Source organism: Eulemur rufifrons, chromosome 16 (genome assembly GCF_041146395.1).
Source record: "Eulemur rufifrons isolate Redbay chromosome 16, OSU_ERuf_1, whole genome shotgun sequence".
Taxonomy (NCBI): Eukaryota; Metazoa; Chordata; class Mammalia; order Primates; family Lemuridae; genus Eulemur; species Eulemur rufifrons.
The window spans coordinates 3589129-3608726 of NC_090998.1; the positions used below are offsets into that span (position 1 = coordinate 3589129).

General features: G+C 47.6%; 1 protein-coding gene across 1 annotated transcript; it reads left to right on the forward strand.

Moving 5' to 3' along the window:
- The first annotated feature begins 5164 nt into the window (after positions 1 to 5164).
- FKBP4 (FKBP prolyl isomerase 4) lies at positions 5165 to 13416 on the forward strand. Its single transcript, XM_069490007.1, has 10 exons — positions 5165 to 5419; positions 7494 to 7638; positions 8068 to 8210; positions 9042 to 9162; positions 9433 to 9589; positions 10225 to 10315; positions 10416 to 10499; positions 10774 to 10959; positions 11512 to 11751; positions 13084 to 13416. Exons 1-10 carry the CDS (start codon positions 5315 to 5317, stop codon positions 13189 to 13191), a joined length of 1380 nt encoding a protein of 459 aa, XP_069346108.1. The 5' UTR covers positions 5165 to 5314; the 3' UTR covers positions 13192 to 13416.
- Positions 13417 to 19598: the final 6182 nt, after the last annotated feature.

Sequence of the window (19598 nt, forward strand, 5' to 3'; positions counted from 1 at the left end):
CTTAAGGGAAGGTTACTTCTGTCACAGACTGTGCACCCAACAGCCTCTAGTGCTGACCCAGGAACCTAGTGGGTTCTCACTAAATCTACACCAACTGGCCATTTATAGGAAGTGAAAATTAGTGGGGGCAAGCCTTGAGGACAGGGGCTGAGGGATGTTCTCCAATGTTCTCTCTTTCCCTTCCCGTAAGAAAGAAAGACAGGATGGTTTGGGTGCCAAGGAATTGATCGACGGAGCCTCTGGCAAACCACGAGCCCCTTCCAAAAAAAAAAAAAAGATACCCCACTTCCCCAAAAGTGTATGAGTCTATCCAGGAATAGATCTGTTCTATCCAAAAATCTATGCGAGAATCCCCACCTCTGGCAGGGTTTCCAGCAACCTTTCTCCCCATGGGGAGGTGAACCCAAGGAAATACCAGAATAGTTCCCCAGAGCAGGCAACTTGTAGAAAGAAGGGCTACGTAACCCATCTATGCCGCCCATGTGAAGGGTTAAACTCAGAGATGCTCTGAGTACATATTTTGGCTAAATGCTGAAGGGATAAATATTAAAGTCAATATTTGATTAGAGTAAAGCTGACTATTACCAACATAGAATGAACTTCTAGGATATGACAAATCCAAACTCTCATAAATTTTTATTATTAATACTATTATAACTAAAATGTTTTAAAGTGTTAGTAGATCGATCATAGAAGTTTGACATTACACTGAAGGAACAATAATTTCTTAATTTCTCAGAAATGACAACTGCTGGGCAGCTCCTATGGTCACTACAGCACACATTTACGATATTAAATGCATGTTTAGCCAGGTGCAGTGGCTCAAGCCTGTAATCCCAGCTACGTGAGGTAGGGAGGCAGGGGCTGAGGCCAAAGGATCACTCAAGCCCAGGAGTTTGAGACCTGCCTGGGCAACATAGCAAGACCCTGTCTAAAAACAATAAAGTAAATAAATAAATACATACATGTTTACATTCAGCTGAGGACAATGAAAGGGAACACTTTATTTTTCCCAAATGACAATCCATGTCCTAGTTATGCTAATTATTAATAGATACGATGATAACCTAGACAAACACATGATTCTTGATCACACACGTTCGAAGAAGGTATAAATAATGCTGAAATAGAAATTTGGCTATTTGACTCTCTGAAGAATGAGGCCAAAGCCAAATTTCAGTGCACCCATAGATACAATAGGATGAAGACTGGCTGCTTTTTATCTCCCCTAAGAGCAAAACAAAAATACATATATATGTCTGAAGCAAGAAATCAGATTTTATAAAACAGAAGGAAAAAAACCTTTCTTTCATCAGGACAATCAACAAATATCCCATCCCCCTCCCCTCAAGGAACTCAGATAATGGAAGGGGCCAAGGAAGTGTTAAAACCAAGTCTTTACCTTCAAGGGGCTCCCAGTCTTCTTGGAATGACAGAATATCATCATGCAAAGCTACTGTTTAAACAGTCAAGTTCATAATCAAGCGTTAAAGAGCAAAAGGCACAGATGTGATTTAACATCAGAAAAGAGGCACTCCTCTGGAATTGGTGGAGCAAAGCCCTCTCTAGCACAGTGGTGCTCGATCTCAAGGCTCCAGGTCTTCAACTGCGCATTCCAGTAATAAACAGGTTGATGAAGAGATGTTGCACACACACTAACATATACCTACTTCCTATCTGTCATGCACTGCTCTAAGTACTTCACACATTGTAACTACTTAATCCTCAAAGAAAACCCTTATGCATTAGGTACTATCATGACTGCCATTTTAGAGATGAAGAAACCTTGCCCAAAGACTGACAATGACCTCAGCTGACCTACGAGCTGAGATTTGAACCTACATAAACCCAATCAACAGCCTGTGCTGGCATTTGAACCCAAGTGAATCCAATCCAGAGCCTGTGAGCTTAAACTTTACACTATCCAGGTCTCCACCATGTACAGACTTCACATAGAGGCCTACTATTTTAAAATTGTATGAAAATGGAGCTGTCATCACTAAAATAAATAAATGTTTTATTAAATGTGGAGTAGCTCTTTTGGTCAGCATTATTTGTGTTTTCTCAATCAATAGACACCAGAAGTACCAGGAAATTATGTAACATTTTCTGGCATTACATTTTCAACACAAATTATATTGGTAATGTTCTAACTCTTAGGTTGGGTGGTAGGTTCTCAAATTTCATTGTGTTGGTATGCTGTATAACATGTGTATGCATACATGTATTTACACATATTTATACATACACACTTATCTCACATTCTTTTGAATTATATAATTTTTAAATGTTAAGTGCACTGGTAGCCTAAGAAACTCAAAACATAAACTGTAAAAACAAAAGGTTTTCATGTGCAAAGGATGGGCCCAGAGTTGGGGAGATAAGCCAGGTAAACTCAGAGAGGCTCATTCTGGCAATAACAAAGCTTCTAGACCCAGCATGAGTCACCTCCAGAGTAAGGTGGATGATAAAAAGTGGGCTCTCTTCCTCTTACAAAAAGGGGAAATTTGGGAAGAATTTTTGAGTGACACCTGTTAGATATGTTTAATAACAATACTAATTTAGGCCAGGTTCAGTGGTTCATTTCTGTAATCCCAGCATTTTGAGAGGCCAAGAAGAGAGAATCTCTTGAGGCCAGGAGTTCAAGACCAGCCTGGAGAACATAGCAAGACACTGTCTCTACAAAAAAAAAAATTTTTTTTTTTTTTTAATTAGATGGGCGTGGAGGTATGTGCCTATGGTCCTAGCTACGCTGGAGGCTAAGGTGGGAGGATCACTTGAGCCCAGGAGTTCAAGGTTGCGGTGAGCTATGAGTTATGATCATGCATGCCACTGTACTCCAGCCTGGGTGACAGAGCGAGACCCTGTCTCAAAAAAAAAAAAAAAAAAAAAACCAATTTAAATGGGTTGGGGAAGGGGTGAGAAGATGGAGGAATGAGAATAAAACACCTGTGCACTTTCTACAGTGAGTATGTGTGAGTTTTACCATCAGAAAAATATAATGTAAACAACCAGGAAAAATTCTAGAAACAATAAGGTCCTCCTCCAGCATTCAAGACCCCAATGCCTGTGGCCCCGTCATTTACTGCTTCACTGAGGAGAGAGAGAGCTTTCTCTCTGGGAACCTTAGCTTCAGGCTCTTCCACCGTATTGCCCTCTCTCACAGACCTGTTGCTCTTAGCACTTTGTCCCCATCTCCACCACAGTGCTTATCACATCAGAATGACCATTATTTACTAACCACTGGCTTAGAGGCTAGCATGGTGCTTGATACCATACATTCATGCCCTCTCTTTTAACCATCAAATCACCCTCACTTTCACATATTACTAGCCCCATTTTATAGACAACAAATTGAGACTTAAACATTAAGTAACCTGCCCCAAATTAAACAGCTAGCACATGGGCAACCCAACCCTTTCCTTACACCAAAGCTCATGCTCTTTCCACTACGTGCTTATGTATTTATACAATGGCAGGCACATCTTAAAGTGCTCAATCAGTATGCGCTGAACATAATTAAAGGAGTTGGACCAACACTGTCTACTTCCAATGAAGAAAAAGACGCAGAAGAGCATTACTCTAAAGGTGAACTCTTTTATCCCGACTTGTTTTGCCAAACACGTGGCCCTAGTATTAAAAGAAACTACTACACATGGAGAATCAGTAGGTGCATAAGCCAACCACAGGAGAAAACTGCCATTCCGCAAGCCAGCACCCCCCACCCTGGTTTCTTGGACTTTGGGTGACCCTCGGCACTATCACTTCTGTAAAAAAGTAGATTTAACCCTACAGAAGCAAACCCCCTCCCCTACATCCTCTGACGGTATCTCCAGCCACCTAATGAGACATTTCTTAGTTGTGGCTAAACTCATTTAGACTGCAAATTGCTGGAGAGAACGGTTTTATTTCTTCCACATCACCTTCTAGTCAAGTTTCCTCAGAAGGAACGACAATAAATAATCCCGTTGTGATACTGAAATTTCATCTCCAGTAGCTCTTTCAATTACCTACCTAGATGAGGTCGTTTGCGTCCAACAGCACAGTGCCCGGCACTTAGTGAGAGCTCCCAAGAAAATGTTATTACGGGAATAAAAATTCATTCAGCCGATAACTATTTGAGACCAAACTGGTGGTAAGCGCCGAACAAATCAGACCCAGCCTAGAAGGCTCTTTTGGTCAACCAGCCATTGTTAAGGAAACTGGCCACAAACTGGGACCCACCACATACGCTCCCTACTCGCCGGCGGTCCAATAAACACTTGGGAACCAAAGACTGAGAAGAAAATATTCCTTCTTGTGGACCTTTAATAAAACGGAACGCTTTACTTCGTGAGTTGAAACCATTATTGTCTGTCAGCATTAACCGAAACAGCAGTTTTATTATCGACGGGGAAGGTCCCCTTAATATGTACCCCTTTTAAAGAGTCCTTAGTTCGGCGGGTCATTTCTTGCAAATCGGCTGCTCCGAGCATTTTAAGGAGCTGAAGGCGGAACATCTGGCCGTAGCTGGGTCTCCCCGGCTCCGGGGAAACTGAAGTTGCTTCGCCCTACTCTGTGCACCGGGTAGCCGCTGTCCACTCTCTCCCGCGCCTGAATTCCCTTGTCCTCTTGCTCCCAGGTCGCGAGGGCAGCACGCGAGCGCAGCCGGGAGGCCGCGCCGCCACAGCTCACGGCCGGTCCCGCGCCGCGCACATCCGGCAGCCCGCTCCCGGGAACCCGCCGCGGGCCGCAACCGACGCGGCCGGTGTGAGCGGCCGGCAGGCCCGCTTCGGGAGTGATGTCGTGTACCCAGAAGTATCTGGAAGAATCCAGGCGGAGCGGGAAACGGGCGGGGGAGCGCCCGGGCAGTGCGCTGGGGGGATCCCCAGAGGCTGAGGGTCCCGGGAGAAGGGGGAGGGGGCAGGCAGCCAGCCGGAGGAATGAACCGGGGGGGGGGGCGGGAATCGTAAAAGCGCCTTTAGCACTAACAGCCCGAACCGGCTTTGCAGCCGCAGTCCTCTAGAAACTTCTCCACCCCCCCTCCCCCTGTCCCCGCTCCTGCTCCAGCTCCTGCTGGCCCCGCCCTCGCGGCGGGTGGGACCAATCGCTCCCCCTCGCAGCGCATTCCCCACCCACTCCCGCGCCCGCGCCTACCCCGCCGCGGCTGCGAGTGCCGGTAGGAGAGGCGGTCGAGCCTTCGCCCGCCCCGCAGTCGGCGGTCGCTGCGCCAGCGCCCGCTCGCCCGGCAAGCAGGCAGGCAGGCCCGGCGACCGACAGCGCTTGGCTCGCGCCCGGTGTCCAGCTCCCGCAGTAAACGGCGCGCCGAGCGGCGATGACCGCTGAGGAGATGAAGGCGGCCGAGAGTGGGGCGCAGTCGGCGCCGCTGCCCCTCGAGGGAGTGGACCTCAGCCCCAAGCAAGATGAAGGCGTGCTAAAGGTGAGGGACGGCGGCGGGGCGCGGCCGAGCCCCGGGCGCCCAGCGCGACCGTCCTTACGCCGAGCTTGGGAGCCCCCAGCCCGGGCACGCGTCGGGACCGCCGGCTCTGCAGCCTCTGGACCACTCCCCGGGTGGGCCGTGCACCGGCGGCTGGTGCATCGCCTTCCTGGACCAGGCTGCGCTTTTGGGGGTGAGGAGGGGGCGCCCTCGATGCGCAGGCCGCGGCTGGGCCCTCTCCCGGCCCCTCAGAAGCCTGTTTTCCGGGCGCCGGCCCGCAGCTCCTGGGTGCGGGCGGGGGGCCGAGACTGCGGCGCCAACTCCAGCGTGCGCGGTGCTGCGGAGAGGGGCGGGGCGGCCATCGCGGCGCACGCGAGCCCGCGAGCCGCGGCTGGGTACGGGCTGGCGGTCCGGGTGTGAGGGCCTGCTCCGACGTCGCCCCGCTCACCTCCACCGACCTCGCGACCCGGGCCGAGCTGCCGGCTCCTTCCCTGCCAGCAGGAGCCGGGAAGTCCCCGGGCCACCTTGTTGGCGGTGGCGCGAGATCTCGCCCACCCTGGCAGTTAAATATTAGCCAGGGGGTGGAGCGGCTCCCAAGAGTGATTTCCTGGCCCAGAGGGCTTTGTGCGGCTCGGCGCCTGGGCCTGGCCGCGAGGAGGGTTCTGGCGTGCCCCGCTCTCTCGGCGCCCCGTTTCGGACGCCAGAACCCCGCCGGGCCGCCGGTTCGGCCGGGCCCATTCCTTCTGCTCGGGAAGAACCGGGGAGTGGTGCATGCTGGGACCTGTAGTTCCCCTCCGCCTCGCCCCCACTTCGCCCTCCAGAGTTGGGGCTTGGGGTGTGGGGCGAGGAGGAGGTGCTTTGCTTTGGAGCCTGCTGCTGAGTAACTGCTTGACTGCAAATAGTCCGAGGAGCGAGGGGGAGGGCATCTTGACCTGGGTCAGGACTACCAGCCACAGGTCAGAGCAGGTTCTGCCGAGAGTCCAGGATGGCGAAATCCTTAGCCCGCATTTCATGCCCTCACCCCATCCATTGTTTCTTCTCATCCTGGCTTCCCACTGCTCAACTCCACGCGTGTGCCACCGACCTCAGGAAGCCTTTATCTGGTCTAGAAGTGCATCTGGCTTTGCCCCAGATACTTGGGACCTCGTGCGCCTGCTGTAGCAGCTCTCCTGTAGGCATGTGGCTTCCCCCCTCTCTCCATCATCCTGCTGCTTTTATATTACACAAGGTTGTTATTGCAGGAAGAGTCCTTTCCTCTTATATTCTTCACCCCTTCCCTTTGACTTTTCTACTTCTTAAGATCCCTTTCCACTCTTTCGTGGAAGTTTTCCCTCAAGTTAACCACAAACTTACCAGGTAGCCCGTGGTGTCACCTTTTGTAAATGCTAAAGAAGAGAAGCCTGAAAGTTCCTGGAAAATACTCTAGCCTTGAACTTCATTATCCTACCAGTAAGGACTACTCATGTCCCAAGTCAGAGTTCAGGGGCCGATGGAGAGCCTCTGGGCTTATCTAGAACATGATTTTTTCTTATACCTGTTTGAACTGTTCTATTCTCTTCGTTACTCATATTCCTCTCGTTCTCCTTTCTCCAAACCATACCCGGATCAGATGACCACCGGCATTTACGAAAAACAAGGAAATGCAGCATAAATACTTCCCCCTTTGCTGATGATAATAATAACCTTTTATTCGGCCTTTTAGCGGTTTAATCTTCCAACAACTTTAGGAGATAGGAATTATCATCGCTGCTTTACAGTTAAGATCCAGAGAGTTTTAAAAAGCATCTCCATACAGTAAAAACTTTTTAACTCGGGTCTCTCAGGTCTTTTGTCTCATTTTTCATACCAAGTCTTGCTGCACCTCAAGGGTGCAGGGCGGTTAGTCCACTCCTAGCCAAGCTACTAGTAACAGAATCATTTGAGGGTTGGTACCTTGAATCTGCTTAAAAGTAGGCAGGGGCAGGGAAGGGTGGAAGCGGAAGAGCCCTTTATGTTCCCTTCAGAGGCTTGTGGGCAGTTTTGGTGCCCCTTTCTGCCCTCATCCCTGGGGTACTCACTCTCTCCCGCTTCATCCCAGGTCATCAAGCGAGAGGGCACAGGCACAGAGACGCCCATGATTGGGGACCGAGTCTTTGTCCACTACACTGGCTGGCTGTTAGATGGCACAAAGTTTGACTCCAGTCTGGATCGCAAGGACAAATTCTCCTTTGACCTGGGAAAAGGTAGGCATGGTTAGTGGGCTGGTAGGATAGGCTTCAAGCTGTCACAAGCAGAAACCGTATTCTCAGAACCAAGCTCAGTGACGAGTGGTTTATCATAGTCTGTTACTCTTTCTGTTACTCTTTTTTTCTTCTACTACTCTGTAACTATATTGATTTCTATCTCCCTTTCTTACCACCTCTCAACACCTCACTCCTCCTTCAGGGGTGGGCTGCATTGCTTCTTAAACTCCTTTGTAGGGTCAAATGATCTGTTAGAGTTCTGAGACCAGACAGGACTTAATGCAACCAGACTTCTTACCTCCTGGTTCCCTTTCTAATGGGTGTCCAGCTTCCCCATGGTGTGGTACAGTAACACTCTCTGGGGACACTGTTTGAGCCCAGAGTCAGGCCGTTGATAAGGGGGTCCTGTTTGCCTCTCTGTACCTGCAGGTGAGGTCATCAAGGCTTGGGACATTGCCATAGCAACCATGAAGGTGGGGGAAGTGTGCCACATCACCTGCAAACCAGAATACGCCTACGGTTCAGCAGGCAGCCCTCCAAAGATCCCCCCCAATGCCACGCTTATGTTTGAGGTGAGTGTCCGGCCACAGAGATCCAGGCAAAGAGCCAGGCTTTATCTCAGCCTGGTGTCTGGCTGCCCTCCAGCCTCTCCCGCCTCTTGGAGACAATGTAGCCAAGGCTGAGGGCCTGGCCTTAGGGGAGGAGGAGAAGTGGAGAGGACAGCTAGCCATGCTGCTGCCAGATAGGAGCGGGTAGCCATGAACCCCTCTCCAGACTCAAAGTGGAGAGTAAAGAGTTGAGGCATCTTTATCTTGAGAGCAGAACCTGGAGGAGATGAGTTTGTCATTTTAACTGAAAGAGGTCAGAAACTATGTACAGTTATAAATGACAGTACAGAATATTGGTGGTCCAAAGATGAGAGGAGAGAGAGATGCCTCCCCTGGGGGTCAAGGGGTGAGGAAGGGCCTCACTGAGGAGGTGGAACTTGATACTGTTCAGTCCGAAGATGGCTGAGCCCATCAGTGGACATTTGAAGAATGTCCAGAAGACTACTGAGAGATGGTAGTCATTTCTAATGCCCACCATATTGGGCTTCTAAAGTAGGCTGAATTAGGATTATTTGGAACATGTTTTTATTAAGTGGTGCAGGTAGCAAATATTTGCTTTCCTGAGATTAACTTAAATTCACATGACCTGCCCACCTCTACTGAAGCTGGGACTAGCACAGCTCGCAAGAACTTAGCATAAGTGCCACTCTGTCCAACTCTTCATGTGACTGCCCTCGAAGTCAGATCTAGTCTGGCAGTTACTAAGGACTCTCTGGACAAGTTACTAGGTTTGTATTTCACTATTGATGAGTTAGTATGGGAAGAAATTGTGTTGTTTTACCTCTTGTCCCACAGGTGGAGTTGTTTGAGTTCAAGGGAGAGGACCTGACAGAAGATGAAGATGGTGGAATCATCCGCAGAATACAGACTCGGGGTGAAGGCTATGCCAGGCCCAACGAGGGTGCTGTCGTGGAGGGTGAGACAGTGTAGACTGGGGTTTCATCTTGATTCTGCTATTTAGGCCCTGGGGGACTTTGGGCAAGTCACTTCCCTTCTCTGAGCCTGTGTTCTCATCCATAAAATGAAGGGTTGGACTATACCCTGTTTACATCTCTCCAGGTCTGAGAATAAGATAGCGGCATCTTGGGGGCAAGAAGTGATGGGGGAATAGAGGGAGGCTGATGGCATCCTTCCTCAGTCACCTGCCCTCTCATGCCCCTGGTACCTTGCCTCTCTTTAATGCCAGTTGCACTGGAAGGGTACTACAAGGACCAGCTCTTTGACCAGCGTGAACTCCACTTTGAGGTCGGCGAGGGGGAGAGTCTGGATCTGCCTTGTGGGCTGGAGAGGGTCATTCAGCGCATGGAGAAAGGAGAACATTCCATTGTGTACCTCAAGCCCAGGTAAGGGCTGGGCACTTTGTAGAGCAGGCAAGCAAACCACGTTCAGAGATCTGAATGTCCACAGTAGGTTGTATAACTGGTTATTTGTATCCTTTCCCCTCCATGTGCTCACTGCGACTCTAGGCACACCAAACACACACCATTATGATCTCTTCAGTGTAATTAGAAATGTGACCACAGTCGTCTACATCTCCTTGGATCGAAGCCTCATCTTTTCAGTCATAGTTGCTACAGATTCCCTTCTCTGCCAACATCAAGATTTTCATCTCCCATAACTCATTCAGTCATTGCCATCATTTATTAGAACACATCCACTATATGCCAGACAAGCTGCTGAAAATTCCTAGGGATTCAGAGACATTGTTCCTGCCTTCTAGTTCAGTTCATTGTTCAGTGAGGTCCCATTTAAATCAGTAATCATACCACTGCATAGCTATGAGTTATTGGAAGGATATAGAAGAGGTTAAGGGACCGCCTAATTGTGTGAAGAAGTCAGGGAAAATTTTGCCAAACTGGAAACATTTGAATAAGGTCTAAAGGGAGGAAGGTACTTTCCAGGAAGTGGACAGGAAGCCTTTTCAGCCTGGAACAGGGTAAGGGCTGTTGAGATGACCCAAAGTTTTTTACCCCTTTAGCTATGCTTTTGGCAGTGTTGGGAAGGAAAAGTTCCAAATCCCACCATTTGCTGAGCTGAAATACAAATTACACCTCAAGAATTTTGAGAAGGTGAGTTTATTCGAGGTCTTCCCTATCCTGAAGTCAGATTCCACCCTATAGGTGACTCTGGGGTAGCTGACAACTTTGTTTCTCCCCTGGGGTGTGGCAGGCCAAGGAGTCTTGGGAGATGAGTTCAGAGGAGAAGCTGGAACAGAGCACCATAGTGAAAGAGCGGGGCACTGTGTACTTCAAGGTGAGCCAACAGTCATTGTCCTAAGGACACAGACACTCCCAGGGAGGGCTGCTCTGAGCCCACCCTTCCCTCTGATGACTGAGATTATTTTCTGCCAAGAAGTGGACAGGTTGGCACCTGCAGTCTTCACCTAGTGTATCTGAGCTCACTGGTCTTGCCAGTGAGGGTTGTGGAGGCTGGAATCTGGTGCCCATAGGTCACTGATGTCTGCAGGCTATGATAGCCTGTTGCCACTGAACCTGTGCTTGCTGCCTGAGCCTCCCTCCTATTCTAGGAAGGCAAGTACAAGCAAGCTTTGCTACAGTACAAGAAGATTGTGTCCTGGCTGGAATACGAGTCAAGTTTTTCCACTGAGGAGGCACAGAAGGCACAAGCCCTCCGACTGGCCTCCCACCTCAACCTGGCCATGTGTCATCTGAAACTGCAGGCCTTCTCGGCTGCCATTGAAAGCTGTAACAAGGTGAGGCCCCCCATAGAGGGCATGGAGGCAACATTTCCAGGCAAGGTTGGGTGAGTTGCCAGCATGTCTGAAACTTACCCTTGGTGACTAGGGTAGGGAAGTAAGTGGATGGATGGGTGGAAGCCAAGGTTATGGGCCCAGAGGCACAGATGTGAGTAGCAAGCACCTTGGCTTGAGTGGTGGAAGGCAGTTAGCACAGAATTGGAGGAAGCACTGAGTGGGAAGAACTACTTAAGAGTTTTCTCCCACTGTGGTTCTTAGCCTGTCTGTCTTACCTGCCTGCTTTATTCTAAAGAGAACAGAAATGTCAGAGGTCCTTTTCTTTCATCCAAAGACCTGCTGTCCTCCCTCTTTGCCTCTTGAACTAAATGAGCTTCCTTTATAGACCTTGGTCCTTTCCATTTAATGCCCTGGGCCATGTTTTTTCCGGATTGGAGCTAGCCATTTCTGTTCCTCCTCCTCCTGCTGAGGGGCACCTTTGGAAATCGGCCTTATCCAGATGAACTGCAGGACCTGAGCTCTCAGTGTGTTGTCTCCTCTCTGCGTCCGTAGGCGTTGGAACTGGACAGCAACAATGAAAAGGGCCTCTTCCGCCGGGGAGAGGCCCACCTGGCCGTGAATGACTATGACCTGGCACGGGCTGACTTCCAGAAGGTCCTGCAGCTCTACCCCAGCAACAAAGCCGCCAAAGCCCAGCTGGCAGTGTGCCAGCAGCGGATCCGCAAGCAGCTTGCCCGGGAGAAGAAGCTCTACGCCAACATGTTTGAGAGGCTGGCTGAGGAGGAGAGCAAGGTGAGGATCAGGATTGGGAACAGTTGGAATGGCATCCCACTGCTCAGCCCAGCTGGTGTGGGCTCTTTGTGGCTACGGTTGTCTGTGCCAACCCTAGAAACCGGAAGTTGCCCTCTTGTCTGGAGCAATAAGGAAGCATGTATGTTCTCTAAGTAATAACCTCTGCTGATAGGGCCAGGGTTCTTGTGTGATCAGGACTGGGAACCCCTCCATAAGTGTTTAAATCAGTAATATTAAATTCAAATTGCACAAAGGATAGGTAGTAAAAAGTCTGCCTCCCCCTGGAAGCAACTGATCCTTCCAGTTCTTGTATTATTTGGTATGTTACATGCACAAGCAGACACATTCATGTTGCTTTCTCCCTTTCCCCTAACAAGAAGCAATATACTCAATTACTTCCCATATTGTATCTTTTTCAAATAATACTAGTTGGAAGCTCATTTTACATCAGTTTCAAAGAGCTTTCACATTCTCTCTTAGGCTTACATGGTATTCCATTGTGTGGATATAGTGTGTCTTATTTAACCATTCCCCTATTCTGAGTCTTTCAGTGTTCTAACACAGCACTGTCCAGTAGAAACATAATGCAAACCACATGTGTAATTATAATTTTTAGTAGCTATGTTTTAAAAAGGCTAAAGTAAACAGAATTAGTTTTTAATATTATTTTGGTTAGGCCAGGCAAGATGTCTTACGCCTGTAATCCTAACACTCTGGGAGGCCGAGGCGGGCAGATCGTTCGAGCTCAGGAGTTTGAGACCAGCCTGAGAAGGAGCGAGACCCCATCTCTACTAAAAAAAAATACAAAGAAATTAGCTGGACAACTAAAAATACATATATAAAAAATTAGCCAGGCATGGTGGCACATGCCTGTAGTCCCAGCTACTCGGGAGGCTGAGGCAGGAGGATCGCTTGAGCCCAGGAATTTGAGGTTGCTGTGAGCTAGGCGGATGCCACGGCACTCTAGCCCGGGCAACAGAGTGAGACTCTGTCTCAAAAAAAAAAAAGAAAAAAATAAATATATATTATTACATCATATAATTTTTTAAAATTGCATTTTATGTATTTTTTAGACTAAGTCTTCAAAATCCAATTGTGTATTTTACACTTAAAACACATCTATTTGAACTAGTCACATATAGTAGTGGCTACCATACCACATAACCGTAGTTCTAAATAATATTTTAGTGAATGACCTTGTAAATTCATAATTTGAAAATATACAGGTATATCTTTTAGGACAAATCCAGGAGAATTGGTGTGTCCGTGTAATTCAGGTAGAAATTGTGTGCTTTTTTACTCGGGAATTCAGCTCCTCCTCCTCCCTTGCAGGCCAAGGCAGAAATAGCTGCAGGAGACCATCCCACTGACACAGAGATGAAGGACGTGCAGAAGAACAACATGGCAGGGAGCCAGTCTCAGGTGGAGACAGAAGCATAGCCTCTCCCCAGCCCTTCTGTGGCTGCCTGCCTCCCCTGCTGCCTCCCCTGCTCCACCCTGTTAGTTTTGTAAAAACTGAAGAATTTTGAGTGAATTAGACCTTTATTTTTCTATCTGGATGGTGGTTTTGAGGGGAAGGGGGAAAAGGAGTGGGCTGGGGGGATTGAGGTAGGGGATAATTTTAGGGTGTCACCCCCTCTTCCCCACCCATTACACATGAACATACATACATCCACACATACTCATCAGAACGTTAATTTATTTTGCTCCCTCTGTTAGGTCCATTTTTCCAATGGTAGAAGGGGGCGAGTGGTAGGGATGGGGTCTGATGTGAAACCAGGGTGGAGAGGGAGACTCCTGGGCAGCTGTTCCCTCATCCTTTTCCCCTTCTAGTCCAGTTCCAAACATGTGGCCTCCCATGTGGGTGCTAGGGGCATGGGATAAACCACTGCTATGCCCATTACTTCTCTCTGTCCCTTTCCTCACCCCAGATGGTATGGCCAATGGTATCTTCTGGTGTCATGGTGACCACCCCCTTTACCCGCTTCCAGTATTTCCCCTGCCTTCTCAGCCAGGTTGTGTCCCCACCTCCCTCAGCTTCTCTGCACGTTGCTGAAGGTCCAGGCTCACCTCAAGTTCTGTGCTTGAGCAATAAAGTGGAAACAATAAAACCTGGGTGTCAGGCAGCCCTTTCTGTTCAGCTTTGGTGGGTAGGTGTGGCTGGGTACATTATAGGTATTAGCAAAAATTAAGTGGTCACTCACTGTCCCCAGTTTAACTTAAATACAGTATGTCATGTAGACACCATGGTTGGGCAGAAAGCAGCCCACTACACAGGGCCTCTGGAGCTGGGACTTGTGCTTGTGGCCTCATTGTAGGTTTCCAGCACTCTCTTGCCCTACCAGCCTGGTGGTTTCTAGTATCTCTGGTTTTCTTCCCTAACACTTAGGAAGAGAAAAGTATCAACATCTAGAAGAGTGGGATTGTGTGTTTGTTTTTAAGTTAGATTTGTCTCCTTGTGCCTACGTCTGATCCACAGAGGCTTCTTTGTGCATTCTTAGTTTCTTAACAAGGTAAAACTCCCCAAGTCACTGACCACCTCCTATCAGATACCATTTACATTGATTAAAGGTAAGAGTGAAGCACTAGGCTGGGCATGGTGGCTCACGCCTGTAACCCTAGCACTCTGGGAGGCCGAGGCGGAAGGATCACTTGAGGTCAGGAGTTTGAGACCAGCCTGAGCAAAAGCAAGATCCCTGTCTCTACTAAAATAGAAAAAATGAGCCAGGCATCGTGACACATGCCTGTAGTCCCAGCTACTCGGGAGGCTGAGGCAGAAGGATCACTGAAGCCCAGGAGTTCGAGGTTGCAATGAGCTACAGTGATCCCACTGCACTCTATCTTGGGCGACAGAGCAAGACTGTGTCTGAAAAAAAAGTGAAGCACAGTGGTCACGCCCAGCTTCCTTTTTACCCTTAACAGGAAAAAGCTTGTGCTTTTTTCTAAATGTGCTTTGACCCTTGACTCCTTCATCATTCCGGGACCCTAGGGGAAGCCAGGTGGCCCAAGTCAGTCATGCCCAGCCTCCACCAGGTCCTGGCTGCTGGCTAGAACCCATGTTTATGCCCTTACCCCTCTTCTACTGTCTGGGTTCTCCAGACCTTTCTGAACAGTGATGGGGTAGTCTGCCTACCCACATACTTGTACAGTCCTTCCAGAAGAAATTCCTCTATAACTTTTTTGTGCGAAAAAGTTTCACCAAGTCATATAGCATTAGCTGGTGCCGGAGCCAGGACTAAAATGTGGGTATTCAGGTCTCCCAACATCACTGCTTGCTCTCGTGCTGTTCTTGCCTCACAGTCCTGTGTCTGGAGTTTGTGTCTGGGTCCTTTTGGTATTTTGAAATTTGACTGTTGCCCCTCCAGCCAACAATAACAGCTAACCCTCATTAAACACTTACCATGTGAGCCTAGCACTATACCAGGAGCCTCATGAGTTAATCCTCACAGCCATCCTACAAAGGAGGTATTAACCCCATTTTACAGATGTGGAAACCAAGGTTCAGAAGTTAAATGGAAAGGTCTACTGAAGGTGAGTTCTCTGAACTAATCCAAACTCTGCCATGAGGTTCATGTGACTGTGTGCAAGCCTTGAGCCTCTTTACTCATCTGCAGAAATAGTGAGATGAACAAATAGTGGCTCATGCCTGTAATCACAGCACTTCGGGTGGCTGAGGCAGGAAGGTGGCTTGAAGCCAAGAGTGAGACCAGCCTGAGCAATATAGCAAGACCCAATCTCTACAAAATATTTTTAAAAATTAGCCAAGTGTGGTGGTGTACACACGTAATCCTAGCTACTCAAGAGGCTGAAGCAGGTGGATCATTTGAACCCAGGAGTTCAAGGCTGTAGTGTGCCATGATCATACCACTGCACTCCAGCCTAGGTGACAGAGCAAGACCCTGTCTCTTGATATATATATAATTAAAAAAAAAAAAAAAAAGGCACTCTGAAGGTCTCCTCCAGATCTGAATGCTTCTGTAGGATTCCAAGAATTTAAAACTTAACTGTACTTCTGTAGAACATTAGAGATGGATAAATCTTGGTTCATGTAACTCCAAAACTATCTTGTAGGATGTTTTGTTAAAATGGCTAAAAACAATCCTATCACATACTTAAGTTTGCTGTGGGTCAGTGCTCAAGTTCATTTCCCAATCAGTTGCACCTTCCACACCAACACTTAAATCTTTATATGCAGAGAATGTGCTTGAATAAGGAAAATTAGTAGCAACCAGTGCTGTTAGCTGTTAACTGCAGATTTGCAAGTGGTCTCTCTGGGGGAAAAAAATGGAGTTTATCTTGTCCTAGTGCTGGTCCAACATTATGTTCTATAAATTTTTATATCCTAAGTTCTCTCCATCCTACCAACACCCCCTCCCCAACATCACCTTGCACTCCACCCTGCTGTCCTGCAAAAGACTCCTATCTTGCATCCTCTCCTGCCCCACCTGCAGTTCATTCTGCACTGCATTCAAATCTTGTCCATCCAACTACTTAAATCACTTTCAGTGGCTTCTCATGTCATTTAGGCTAAAGATCAGAATCCATGGACAAAACTCTGCAAGGCTTGACCAGGCCTGCCCCAAAAACTCCAATGCACTTGGTATTCACCTTCACCAGCTACACCTCCCTGAGAGTAAAAGCTGGAGGAGAATTGTGTATCCCATTTCAATTGGACAAGAAATATGTGAAAGACACTCCAGGCAGGACTAGCAAAAAGTAGTGCCTTTTTAGAAAATTCTTACTGGAAAATAAACAGTGGAACGTTTCATGCCTTATTCCTCTTACGTCTTGATGGCTAATTTCCCTTTCGAAATGCAGAACACCTCAGACTGTTATAACTCAAGTTGCAATGACAATGAACTAAGGGCAGTACTGAATGAAGCCAACGTAAGAGTCAACATTCTAAGAAAAAAGAAAACTCATCTTTCTGGAAGTTGTCATTGCTGACTTAAGGCTATACTTCCCCAGTTGCTTGCCAACCCCCGATAAAGTGGATGTACCAACTATCCCCACTTATGAAATCAACATTAATTTGGCTTGTATTAAACATCATTATACCAGTTTGAGAGGCAAAGAAAGAATGAAAGGTTGTTAGGAGGGATGATCAAGAAAGCAATGTCTTCATGCACTTCTTGGGTCCTTTGGCTAGAGCAGAGTATTGGCCATACCCCATCCCTCACCCCCATTCATTCCTTGGAATCTTCACTATTCCACTCTTAGATGTGCATCAGATATAAAATGGTTCTTTTTGTATTTTTTTAGTGAAATTCCCATTTAATATTGTTTTAGAGGTGGGGTCTTGCTCTGTCCCCAAGTGTCTGGCAACCCCAGGCTGAAGTGCTGTGGCCCAGTCATAGCTCACTGCAGCCTCAAACTCCTAGGCTGAAGCAGTTCTGCCTCAACCTCCCAAGTAGCTGGGATTACAGGTACCCAGCTTAAAATTCACATTTTTAAGTAAAACAAAACCAGGCCGGGCATGGTGGTTGACACCCTGTAATCCCAGCACTTTGGGAGGCTGAGGCAGGAGTATCACTTGAGGCCAGCAGTTCAAGACCAGCCTGGGCAACACAGTGAGACCCCATCTGTAGAAAAGAATTCTAAAAGATTAACCAATTTAAAGCAAATAATTCAGTATCGTTTAGTCCACTCACAATGTTGTACCACCACCATTTCTATCTAGTTCCAAAACACCTTCCTCATCCTTTGTGTTTCCAGCCCACTTCCTCACATTTAAGCTTGAGTGACAGAACTTCTCGTCCTTCAGTAGAGTCTTGAACAGACAACCCTGGCAGGTTCTAGGATCAAAGCTTTCCGGAGTTGGAGGTCCTTTCTGATCAGGCCAAACTTGTGGACAGGGATGAGACTCAAAGTGGAGCTCTGAATAACAGCATTTCACTCAGAGCAGAGCTGTCCACACTTGTTCTGCCCAATTTCTAGGTCAAGTAAGTTTGAGAAACAGCTTTCTGTACTTCATGACTTTTAATAAACTAATATGCTAAGATGTACTGGGAATGACAGAGGGAAGGGGAATGGTGATATAAGTCAAACTGAGCCCATTAGGAAGGCCTGGGCCCTGCCCCCGAGTGATGATACTCTAGGCTTCATGTGCTTAAAGAGTTTTGAAGGCCCTGTATCTTACCTGGCCACTGTGGGTAGACACAACTAAGGTAGGGGTACTCTGTCCACTGTTGCAGGATAAAGTGGAAAGAATCTCCCTAGAAATGCTTCTCAGTTTAACCACCCCCCATGCTCCGCCAATCCCCCGTCATAGAAGCTTCTACTGGAGCTATTGTTTGTCTGGTTTGTAAATAATACGCCACCCACACAACCATAGTCATGTCACCTAACCAGGAACGTGGCCTGGTTGGGCAGTTCTGGGGCATAAGCCAAAAACCAGCTGAAAGAGTGCTCAGCTTAGCCAAGATGGAGTCTAGACGGTGCCAGTAGAGACCTACCAGCCATCCCACTAGAAAGGGCCAAGAGCAGGAGTGCTCTTTGTGGAGCCAGGAATCTGTCCACATGGCTCTGTAATGCCTGGTCATGCCTTTTACTTACCGTGAATGTCAGGCATAGGCATGGAAAGATATGATTTGTGTGCTGTTTCTTAGAGACCTATCTCCCTCCCTTTCTAACTTTATTTAGATTCTGTTGACAAAAGCCCAAAGGAATAGTATAGAAGTTGTGATCATGATGACATGACGTCCACGCAAACATACTCTTACAAACACCCTCTGGCACAGAAAGATCCAGAACAAGAAGCCCAAACAATGAGAAAGGTAAAACTAAGGCGTTGTGGAGTACTGGGTCTGGGTATGATTTTAGAGAACTGGGTCAGGCCAGGGCACTTGGTGATAAAAGCAGGGGGATCCTCATCTATTTTGTCCTGAGTTATTTATTTCTCTTACAATTTCACTCAGATAGCTGAAAAAAGAGAAAGCGAAGAAATAAAAACATAATTCAAAACTACTTAACTTTAGAGGTAAACATTTTAAAATTGGTTTTTGTTTTTCTACACTTTAAAACCTAATATGAAGCTTAGGATTTGAGCTAGGCTGAGAGAATATTTAATAGACTTGTGGCAGAACACAGGGTGAGGTAGCATGCAGCCCCTCAATAAATGAGATAATGTATTCAAAGGGTGACCCAGTGCCTTTGAACGGACCTGGCCATGCCCACAGCACACCACTAGAAACAGGAACTTGTAAGCAGTTCAGCCTCAGGCCTCAGTATTTGTTTAGACTGAACTGAGCTGTTCATCTTCTCACCATCTCTGGCTGTCAGATCCACTGGGACCTCTGCAACAAAATCTGCCATTTCCCCTCCCCCAAGCAAACAGTTCTTGCCCTTCAGTCTTCTCCCACTATTTGAGACATAGAAAGTAGGACCAACAACCCCAGATAGATAACCTTTTTTTTTTTTTTTTGAAAGATCATGTGTAAATCAGCCTTGCCTTGCAGAGTTAAACCTAAAAAACAACGAGCACCTACAGTATTTCAAAACTAATACTCATATTGCCCTGACTCATGAGGAACCACAAAGAAAGGCAGGAGTGGATTCAACATGGAAAGTATCCCCAAGAAACCAGGCATGAGAGTAATGGTCCCATCTATGCTACACAGTAAGGTGAGAGAGAGGGGCAAGAACTTTGAACTGGGGGGGCGCCACAAGGCAGAGCTGATTCAGATCTTGGCAGCCCTCACTTCCAGCTTGAGGGCTTTCCTAGGAATTAAAACTATGGCAGTAAATGACAGAAAGGCCCTGGGGTTTGGGATCAAACAATTCTGGTTTGAGCAGCCTCCTTACCCAAACTTTCTGCCATTTTACTTAATCTTGCTGAACCTGTTTTC